The 10,657-nt window shown below is 44.1% G+C and overlaps 1 protein-coding gene across 1 annotated transcript; it reads left to right on the top strand.

Annotated features, from left to right (window-relative positions):
• Positions 1-2,790: 2,790 nt before the first annotated feature.
• Positions 2,791-7,455, top strand: asb8 (ankyrin repeat and SOCS box containing 8). The gene is made up of 4 exons (XM_018760214.1): positions 2,791-2,850; positions 3,571-3,791; positions 5,061-5,165; positions 5,544-7,455. Exons 2-4 carry the CDS (start codon positions 3,663-3,665, stop codon positions 6,177-6,179), a joined length of 870 nt encoding a protein of 289 aa, XP_018615730.1. The 5' UTR covers positions 2,791-2,850; positions 3,571-3,662; the 3' UTR covers positions 6,180-7,455.
• Positions 7,456-10,657: the final 3,202 nt, after the last annotated feature.

The raw sequence follows: 10,657 nt of genomic DNA, 5'->3' as shown, positions 1-10,657 counted from the left end.
TTTTTTTTTCTTAACTCCATAACAGGGGAAGTGTTCCTTACTGTGGATATTACAAAATTTGGCAAAAAAAAAAAAAATTAATCATGCTTGATGCCTAAAATCACTGCTTAGTGTAGATATTTGGTTTTACACAGTCGGATTAAGGTGATATGTTTTCATAGAAGCTCCCAAATGTGTGTAGTTTTTTTTTTTTTTTTTTTTTTTTTTTAAAGTTAATTTGAAATCACTTTGTAATGTTAGGAAACCAGTTAATTATCAGCAGATATTGTCAGTAACTAGTAGACTGAAGGAAGTAGAGGTGAAAGACTTGGGGTGGGTGGTACTGTTTGAATGTGGAAGTTGCTGTTGGTTGAGTTTGAAATGCTGAACTCTGGCAGACCTGACCTTTCTCAGACGATCCCGCAGGAGAATGTATAGTTTACAATCATGAGGATGCATCAGGATGTTTGAGGAGAAGCACAGTCTCCCTCTGGTCCAGGGCAGATGTCCAATGCCTGATTGTTCCTATACTGGGTGAAGAGTGCAGTTCTCTTCATTCCTGAAACTTGACTGTGTAAACTAACAAACAGGTGATAACATTTTGATTCTTTTTAATTTAATGCAACTTTTTTTGTATATTCCCCATATTGTGCAAAAACTGCATTGAAAGAATTGCACATTTTACATATGGTTTGAGACTTCGGCTAAGAATATACTTGATTCATTGACAAGGGTTGTAGCTGTGCAGTAACTGATTAATGAATCATTTAGGTTGTTGGGTCTTTTCCAGAAATGAAAAATCTATATAAAGAGCAGCTAGAATATTGTGTAATTAAATGCACTAACTTGTTTTAAAACATCTTAATTATTACAAAATGTGAATTTTAGAAGTGTAAGTTGACAAAATTGACAGGCTTGCTAAAAATCCCCCCCCCCCCCTCTTCCCTACCATCAGTTTCGGGTATCTTTCTTTCTGTACGGTGATTTAGGATGTGGTGGGGAAGAGGTTATGCGATGTTGGAGGATGAAGTGTTGTGTTTGAGACACTGAATTGTAGAAGTCTGAATAAAATTTGTCGAGGTAAACGAAGTGTGTGTGTCTTGTGGAAGCTGTATTTGGGCAAGATAGTCTTATTTACATTTATTCATTGTACATTTTTTCTCCAAAGCAATGTACAGCTCAAATAGTTTGTGAATTACATTAGGAGAAAGGGGGAGTTGATGCAATTATATCAAGAATGACTTGATATGAAAATATCCATCTGCTTCATAGCATAAATTGTAGGCTCCCCCCCCCCTCCAAGTTCTTTGCCACTTCTGCTTTCTTGTATAAATGATGTAATGATACAGGGTAGTTTTCATTTTAGATCTGTTCAGAAGCAGTCTGAGAAATCACTATTCTACCTTTGTCTGGTAATGTTTGAAGGCTAAACACCAGAGGTGGTGTCTCCAGAGGGTTATGTGCTGTAAAGGAAAGGTGAGTAAATGTAGTCTTGGAGAGATGACCTTTGTTCTTACCCTTTCTTACCACTTTGATAACTGTGGCCTCTCCTTTCCAAACTCCCATCACCTCAGTCACACCCCCCAATAGTGCTGCTGAAGGCCACTTGTTGACCTCAAGGTGGAACTTCGGAGTACTCTGCTGTTCTCTCACACATTGGATCATGTATGAGAAATAGTTCTAATGCAGCAGTGTAATGTTTCCTTTGCACAAGTATGGGGGGGGGGGGGGCAAGAAAGTGTGCCCCCCCTCCTCAAATATTTTTGTATAGCACCATCGTTGTATACTATTAATACTGCAAGACCCGCGTTACTTCGAGTTCGAGCGGGGAATGCGTTCATTGCAAATAGTTGCATTATGGGAAAGATGTGAATAAAGTGTGCAACCACGGGGGGGACTTATGGGCACAATAAAGGGGTGATCGTGTTTGCCAATGAGAAGAAAGAAAAATTCTTGGGGTGCTGAGCGGGGTGGGAAGGCTGGTTTAAGGCGCAGGTCTTACGGAAACCGGGTCCTCGGACCAACAGCATTATGTGTGGGTCGGTGTTCTAATAAAACGCTTCCTATGAACACTATCTGCGCGTCCTTCTTCCCCCCCATCCAAACCCAGAGCGCCACAGTATTTTTTATTCAACCAAAGGCGACAAGTTGTCCCTTTTTACTTGTACTGTAGTTCAAACCAGAGAGGTGGCAAAAATAACGTTTCTCAATTTTCGGTCACACTTTTTACAGCACTTTTTGTTGCTCTGCCACGTGTTCACGCGTGCTGGACAGTCGCACAGTGAGAAGCGATCCGTGGCGCGAACTTCCTCTCGTGAACACACACTCAAAATGATCCCTTTTATTAAACCACGTCGAAGCCACGCGTCCCGAGCTCTCTTCTGTGCGAACACGTGTAGGTGACTTCGAGCGCACCGCCGTCCCAGCGTATGGGCTGGAAGTCGTGTCTTACTATATTAGGACAGGCTTTCTTGGTATGAAGGGAACGAGCTCTATGCACATGACTACGAACTACATCGGCGCTCCGCCCTTCGGCAGCCAAATATAGCACGAGGACAACGGTGTCACTATTCCAACATGGTCGTCTTCGCTATCGGCGCTTTACAAAAGGTTGGACCGCGCTGTCATGGCAGCACATGACGGAGATATTTCCCGAGTTATATCCTTCCAGTACTTCCCGCAGAGACAGCGACATGCGGCAAAATGCAGAGCAGCCGGTGCACTGAAGACAGCAGAGACACGTGCTACGTTGTTTGGTCGGTCACGTGATGTGACGCGATGGCGTCAGTGACGTACGTGACGTGCGGCGTTTCCGTGTTTTTGTCGAGCGTCGAAAAAGGAGTTGGTCTCCGGCACTCAGGACGGTGAAAGGTACAGTCGGCGTTCGTGGCACGTGCAGCGCACTGTTACAGATGTGTGTTCGGTTAATATTTCACTCGTCTCGTCGAATCGCGGATAACCGGCTCCTGATAACAGAAGTGGACGTGGATATCGAGCCGAAAATTAATTGTTTCCCACCTTACTGATCTATTCTAGACTAGACAGTTAAACTCCAGCTGGGCGAAGCCAAGAAGATTACTGTAGCATGGTATTAAAAAAAAGATTTTTTTTAAGAACGTATAACTGTAGCATGGTGGTGGCAGTTGGGAATTCCAGCGACAAGAAGAAGGAAAACATGTCGGTGTTGGGAGCGTACAGCGAGCGACCAGGCTAGAGTGCCGTGTTTGCGCTACTTTAGTTGCGGCAGCTTGCTAATTGCTAATTGCTAAGTGCTAATTGTTTACAGGATGGGGGGGGTTATGTTTTATGACGCCCCTGCGGAGTGCCTTGTGGTGAAGTTGATGTGCGTTTATGAGAGTGGCGATGCGAGGGGCCCTTTACTGACCCCTACAGGCGCTCTCTTGCAAGCGCAGCGCTCTGTCCCCGCCGAGACACGGTCACGTGACCATGGCGCGGCCCCCTGGTGTCGCGTGGTGAACAACTCCACGTTACGTGCAAATGCGTTTCTGACCACAGGGACGTTTTTCAGTCTGGGAGGAGGTGTTTGGCGGAGGAATGTCTGATTTCTTGTGCACCCTTCTTTGCTTTCAGAGGCGGCGCGGCGCTCGGTCCCCGCCGGTGCGGGCCATCTCCCCTGCGGCGTGCGGTCATCCCGGGCGCGGGTGCCATGCTCTCGGGTCCCCATGAGCTCGACTATGTGGTACATCATGCAGAGCATCCAGAGCAAGTACTCTTTGTCGGAGAGACTAATCCGCACCATCGCGGCCATCCGCTCCTTCCCGCACGACAACGTGGAGGACCTCATAAGGAGGGTGAGGGCAGCCCCCTGTCCTCCCTGATATCACTTACGCAGCTCTTATTAATAGGAGGCCTTTGTCCAAGTTAACTTGCGCTGATTTACCCATTTATAAAGCAGAGTGATACCAGCCAGGAACGTACAGATTGCAAACTGAGAGCACTAACCACTACGCCACCTGCTGTCACTATAATATAATATAATATAATATAATAATTCAGGGTTTTTGGGACCCGCAGGTAGCGTAGTGATTTGAGGTGCTGCCTTGCATTTGAAGGACCTAGGTTTGACTCCTTCTGCTGTATCCTTGAAGAAGGTTCTTTCTTTGAATTGCTGCAGTAAAACCTTTCCCAGCTCTAAATGAATTAATCATTGCAGGTCGCTTTGGAGGAAAGCGTTAGCTGAATAAGTGAGCGTACGTGTTTTTGAGGTGCGATTGGCTGTTTTTCAATGGAAATACTCTCAGAATCTGGATCAAATGTTTTGTGAGGCTTTTGGGGAAGTCAATACAACAGATTAAACAGAAAAAAAGCAGTTGAATAGCACTGAGTTTATTGTCTTAATGAGCCCAAACACTTAGTTTATGCTGGTGGTGAAGGATTTGAAATCTCCTTCAATTCCGAGAGTCACTGATGAACTGTTAATCAAGATAAATAAATCTGAAAGACTTTTGTAAATGTACATTTACATGTATTCGTTTAGCAGATGCTTTTCTCCGAAGCGACGTACATCTCACAGGAAATACAATGTGTTTGTTACATCAATAGAAGGAGAGACTTAAATGCAGATGTGTGATTCTAAAGCACAGTTAGTTTCTTTGAAACAACATACTGTATGAACCAATATGAAGAAATACGAACCAGTGTACATGACACGAGTAGCTGCATAAAGGTTTATCCAAATGACAATTTTAAGAAAAAAAAATTTACGTGAGTAGCTGCATGAAAGTTTATCCGTTACTGAGCAGTTATAATCAAAAGGTTATTGAGCATAAACATTTATGCATTAACGTGCACTTAAGAGATTATGGGAGAAGTGAGTCTGGAAGAGATGAGTTTTAAGACCCTTTTTGTTCATCAAAACAAATGAAAAACTTTGCAAATTTAACTTTTATTGAAGCATTAAGTCCTTATAAGAATAAGAGTTCGCTGAGAGTATATTCATGTTTTCTGAATAGATTTCTTAATTGTAAACTTGTAGTGGGTTTAGGTAACATTTCTATACTGTTGATGTTTTTGAACGATTGATGTAGATGAGTCCTAACACATGATCCCCCCCCGCCTAGGGTGCCGATGTGAACAGAATGCATGGCACGTTGAAGCCCCTGCACTGTGCCTGTATGGTAGCTGATGCAGATTGTGTGGAGCTGCTGCTGGAGAAGGGAGCAGAGGTACCATGTTTAAAGGCATAACCTTAAGAGGTGTAAAACAGCAAAAAATAATAATAATTTTAAAATGACAGATTTTTGGGACTGTGAAACATTGTCGTTTATTAGTTACTCAACAGTAATGCTAATATTAAGGCTGTGTGCTTTGAAAAGTGTCCATTTCCACGTTAACTGTATCCCCACCTTCCTCATTTTTCCCATGTCACTATTCTCAGTTACTGAGAACAGTTGTCAGTTCTTGCAATATGAACGTTTTCCACTCGCGGACACGCGCACACACGCCTGTTTATGTAACACGTTCAAAGTACAACGGACTCGTGTTCATTTCTCATCTGCTGTTGATTTTCGCTCCATTCACTCTTTGCCGCTCTCGCCCTTCAGGTGAACGCGCTGGACGGCTACAACCGCACAGCACTGCACTACGCAGCTGAGAAGGACGAGGGCTGCGTGGAGCTGCTGCTGGAGTACGGAGCCCATCCGGATGCCCTCGACGGCAACCGAGATACACCGCTGCACTGGGCTGCCTTCAAGGACAACCCCGAGTGTGTGAGAGCGCTGCTGGAAAGCGGGGCCTGCCCCAACACCCGGGACTACAACAACGACACCCCTCTTAGTTGGGCCGCAATGAAAGGCAACCTGGAGAGCGTCCGAGTTCTTTTGGAGTACGGGGCCGAAGTTCACGTAACCAATCTCAAGGGCCAGACGCCCATCTCCCGGCTGGTGGCCCTGTTGGCGCGGGGCTTGGGGGCTGACCAGGAGGAGGAGTGCCTGGAGCTCCTCTGCCGAGCTGCGGGGAAGTTCGAGATCCGCAGAGCCGATGGCTCCTTGCCTAGAGAGCTTAGCAGAGACCCCCAGTTACTGGCTCGTTTAACCACTATGGTGGCACAGCCTCCATCGCTCCGTGCCTTGGCTCGGTGTGCTATCCGACACAGCATGGGGGTGCAGTTTCTCCCCACGGCTGTACAAACGCTACCACTACCTGAATCTGTCAAGGAGTACATATTGCTGAGAGACTGAGAGCGTGCTGGGTGGGATGGGGGGGAGGGTAGAAAGATGGGGAGCGCATCTCAAGGGACTGGGGCCAATGGGGGGATGTCCATGTAAGTTGTGTGGATACGGATATATCTGTGATCATGCGCGACAATGATTTAGCTTTGTTTTTCTAACATTTGCCCTCAAGCCTGATTTGACAGATGTGGTTTTGTGAAACATAAGCATTGCTTAAGTCTGCATTAGTAAAATGTACATCCTGCTAATATGGTTTGTACCTCGCTGAAGTTTTAAAGCAACAGTGTTCAGTCTTGGTCCTGATGCCACACCTTTCATGCTCATTTTGTTCATCGGTCTTGCTTTGAGTTTTCCATCGAGCAAATGGCAGAATTCAAGTCATGTTGAATTGAATGTGTTAACTAAGGACTTTGTTTTTGATGACATGTTGTGGAATGAGTTTAGAGGATTTTGGAAGACTGTTGCATGTTTGTTTGCTCTAATAACATATACCCATTATTTGATACTTTTTAAAAAAAAAAAAAAATAAAAGATCACTCAATTTTAGGAATCATTCACCTCAATTATGAAAGACCTGAAAGTAGGATTTTTTGTAAGTATTCATTAAAATCATAAACTGTTGTTCAGTTTTTGTTTTTTTATAGTGTAACACATTTATTTTCATTGCAACTAATCATTCACTGTTACAAACTACTGCAAGTGCTCAGCTAACATGTTCAGTTTAATATGGATTCAGCCATGCAGTTCTTTCTGGGAACAGCTCATTTCATTTAATTGAATGAATTGAATTTTGTCTGCAAACAGCACGCACAGTGGGGTACCAGGATCAGGACCAAAAGCTGCTGTTCTGAACTAATCAATATTCATATTAGTTCTTAGGAGTACAAAGCACAGAGCTACTTGTGACACTTGTTTATGCACTAAGAGCATTACCAGCTTTATTTAATCTATCACACCTGGGGTATAATTTGATATTTTGAGATTTCTGGACTTAGGCTTCCTTACAGTATTTTGGATGTTAAGAAACACTCGTCAGTATGGGGAAGATGGGCTAAAATGAGCCAATAAAAGTGTAATTATTAAATATGTCTGAGCTGGCGTTGACCTCCCCCCCAAGAGATGGGATGGTTTATTAATTGCTATATTGTGGCTGTTGTTCATCTTTGTATGGTGGCTTTTGTGTTTGTGTGTAAATGTAACTCTGTATCTGCTCTCTTGATTCTGCAGCTGACCAAAAGTGCATTCTCTGCTTCTAGCTACCCAGTAAAATTAATAAAAGTCAAAGCCTTGCTCTATTATAACGTGGAGTTTTGGTGTTACTTAAAATTTGCTTTGAATGAAAAAAAACTCTCAACCTCACTTTTCCAGGTTGCTGATTTCATCCCTCTCGGTATATTCCTAACGTTGTAACTCACCTTGGACAGACTCATGAGCTAAATGAAGAACTGGAATCTACAACTGAGCGGCACACAGGGCAGAAGACTGGAGTGCAGCTACTGAGAACATCCATCCATTGGTCAAGGTGTCCATCCTGTCACCAATAACATGCTTGTCCAACGTAGGGTCTCGGTGCTGATGGCGTCCTCGGGGGTCGGCATCGGTACCGTCTTCATCGGCCTGATCGCTGGACGTGCCAGGGGAGGCAGTGCTCATCTCGAACGTCCCTGCAGCCCACCAGAGTAGCTCCAGGGTTCTTGCAGCGCTGTCGGGGTGTGTGAAGCGTCACAACAGCGATGTTTTGAATCAATATGTCACTGTTAATGCTAGATAAAATGGATGTTTGTATTTTTTTCTGTAAAAGGAATGCATTCTGGTTTGCTGTAGTGGTGTCACAGATAACTGTTTCCTAAATATTCTCACTTGTCTGATGTCAGCTTGCCTTCTTCAGGAAATGGCTTATTTATTAACATCATTGTCATCCATCGGTCAGCTATATCTAACCAAAATAATTTCTTAGGTCAACAACGTGCCACATTAGTCATTCAGCACGTTGTACACAAGACCATCATAATATTTAATTAAAGATTGCAGTGGTTCCAGATGAGGGGGTGCGGTGGCGCAGTGGGTTGGACCGCGGTCCTACTCTCCGGTGGGTCTGGGGTTCGAGTCCCGCTTGGGGTGCCTTGCGGCGGACTGGCGTCCCGTCCTGGGTATGTCCCCTTCCCCCTCCGGCCTTACGCCCTGTGTTGCCGGGTAGGCTCCGGTTCCCCGTGACCCCGTAAGGGACAAGCGGTTCTGAAAATGTGTGTGTGTGTGTGTGTGTGTGTGGTTCCAGATGTGCGATGACAGCACTCCAGTTCCCCCTGGCGTCTCGCACCATCAGTCTCACTCCAGCAGGGGGTGCTGCTCAGAAGGGAACTGTGCTCCAGTGTCCTGTCAAGGGACATTGTTTCCTTTTTCTTGCATATTAACATTTACATTTACATTTATTTATTTAACAGATGCTTTTCTCCAAAGCGACTTCCGAAGAACTATGTAGTGTTACCAGCCCACACACCTTATTCACCAAGGTGACTTACCCTGCTAGATACACTACTTGCACTGGGTCACTCATCCATACATTCAAATTCAAGTTCAAATTTTATTTGTCACATCCACAACCGTATTTAGTACTTGCACTGAAATGCTTTTCCAATTGTCCGTAATACATGCTGTTAGTAGAGATAATTTAAAAAAAGCCGATACAAAGTGGAAATTAGAAACATACTACAGAAATATGAAGATTATATAATGATAAAATACAATAAGAAAAAATATAGAGGTAAAATAAAAATACAGTGATCTAAAAATGTAGAATAACATAGAAATGTAATAAATGTATTAGAAATATACAGCAACATAAAATATATTTGAGGAGAAAAATGCAATATGGTACAGACCTATTCAAGTATATGAACGGAATGAATGTAAAGTCCAATGTTAAAGATTAAATTTAAAAAAAGCGCAGTGTGTGTAATGTTGTGCAAAAAAAAAAAAAAAAAAAATCAGTGTAACTCACTGTCACTTATTTATTTTTTAAAAATATGTATTATTAAAAGAATAGTTCAAGAACTCTCAATGCAAGAACATTAATACAGAACAACCAAACCTAGCCAGAGGAAGGTAAAGAAAAAATAAATACACAAAATTAAATAAATTACAAAACACCCCAATAACCAAGAATATTACATCAAAACCTTGAAAATATTACAGTAATTTACTGATTAATGGTCTGATTATTACAGTCCTCTGTCAAGGGACATTGGCACAGCAGTGAAGTTCACCGGAGGAGCAGCGGCCTCGGGGACTGCCGTCGGTACAGTGTTCGGCAGCCTCATCGCCAGATACACCGGGTTAGGTACTATTCATCGCTTAAAGTATATTCAACCTCGTCATAAAGTTAAAAGTCTTGTTCTGGGGAGAGAAGCGTCAGATTCCAGGAGAGACGAGAAATTGTGGTGAGAGACCTGCAAGGATCAACACCTTTTACATTTATTCATCTAGCAGACACTTTTCTCTAAAGCAACTTACTATTAGTCACCCGTTCATACGGCTCGGAAGTTTTACTGGAGCAGTTCAGGTTAAGTACCTTGTTCAGGGGCATGACAGCTGGAGGTGGGATTTGAACCTGTGACCTTGAGGACCTGAAGGCGGCAACCCTAACCGCTATACGCTCAGCTGCCCCTGCCTTTTAACACGAAGCACATCCAGGGAAATGACATGTCTGGAAGCGTGTGTGTCAGTTGTTCTGCTACCTCTCGCTCGTCCTGTTTGTTCTGACAGGAACCCCTCTCTGAAGCGGCAGCTGTCCTCCTCCTCCTCATGTGCCACCGGAGCTTCTGCCCGGTCGGGAGCCACGCGGCTCTTCTGTCTCATGGCTGCGCTGCTTGACCCGTTTACCACGTAAGTAGTTAAGGCACCGCCTGGTCTGGAGGGACTCGCACCGGTGCAGGCCCAGCAGAGCCGAAATACAGAAACTTTCTTCTGATGTCCTGAATAATGAAAACAAAATTACCTGTGTGTTTTAAAACCATTTCCCTTTTTACCATGTTATATGCTTCAGAGTCAGCAGGCAGGCTTGTTGTTGGTTTGCTACGTTAGTTACTCTTCTGCTCCCGATGCAGAGTAAAATGACTCCAACTCTGTACATGATGAGAGGGAAACTGAAACAAGATCAATGAGGGTCACAAGTGACATGTCATCACATCACGACAGTGTAACACTTCTTGCAGGTCTCTCGCCACAATTTTAACACTGTGACAGTGTAACACTGACAGTGTAACACTTGACACCGCGGGCAATGGGTGTCAAGTGCTTCTGGAAATCTCCTTCAGTCACACCGATTCCCGGGATGAGCGTGTCCGCACAGGCACGTTGTGTTCGCACATGATCTGCGAGACATCATGATGACGTGAGGCTCATCGGAGAGACACGTCATCGTCGCACGTGAGGCTTCGAGGCTTCGTTATTTGTCCTTTGTTTTTGGGCAGCTGATCATTCTTGTTTTA

Source organism: Scleropages formosus, chromosome 19 (assembly GCF_900964775.1).
Source record: "Scleropages formosus chromosome 19, fSclFor1.1, whole genome shotgun sequence".
NCBI classification, from domain to species: Eukaryota; Metazoa; Chordata; class Actinopteri; order Osteoglossiformes; family Osteoglossidae; genus Scleropages; species Scleropages formosus.
The sequence above is the reverse complement of the archived record's forward strand: the minus strand, read 5'-3'. Positions and strand labels throughout refer to the sequence as shown.

Coding starts and splice junctions, on each gene's coding strand:
- asb8 (XM_018760214.1), top strand. CDS start 3,663: ATGAGCTCGACTATGTGGTACATCATGCAGAGCATCCAGAGCAAGTAC. Junction 3,792..5,060: donor TGGAGGACCTCATAAGGAGG/GTGAGGGCAGCC, acceptor CCCCCCGCCTAG/GGTGCCGATGTGAACAGAAT. Junction 5,166..5,543: donor TGCTGGAGAAGGGAGCAGAG/GTACCATGTTTA, acceptor CTCGCCCTTCAG/GTGAACGCGCTGGACGGCTA.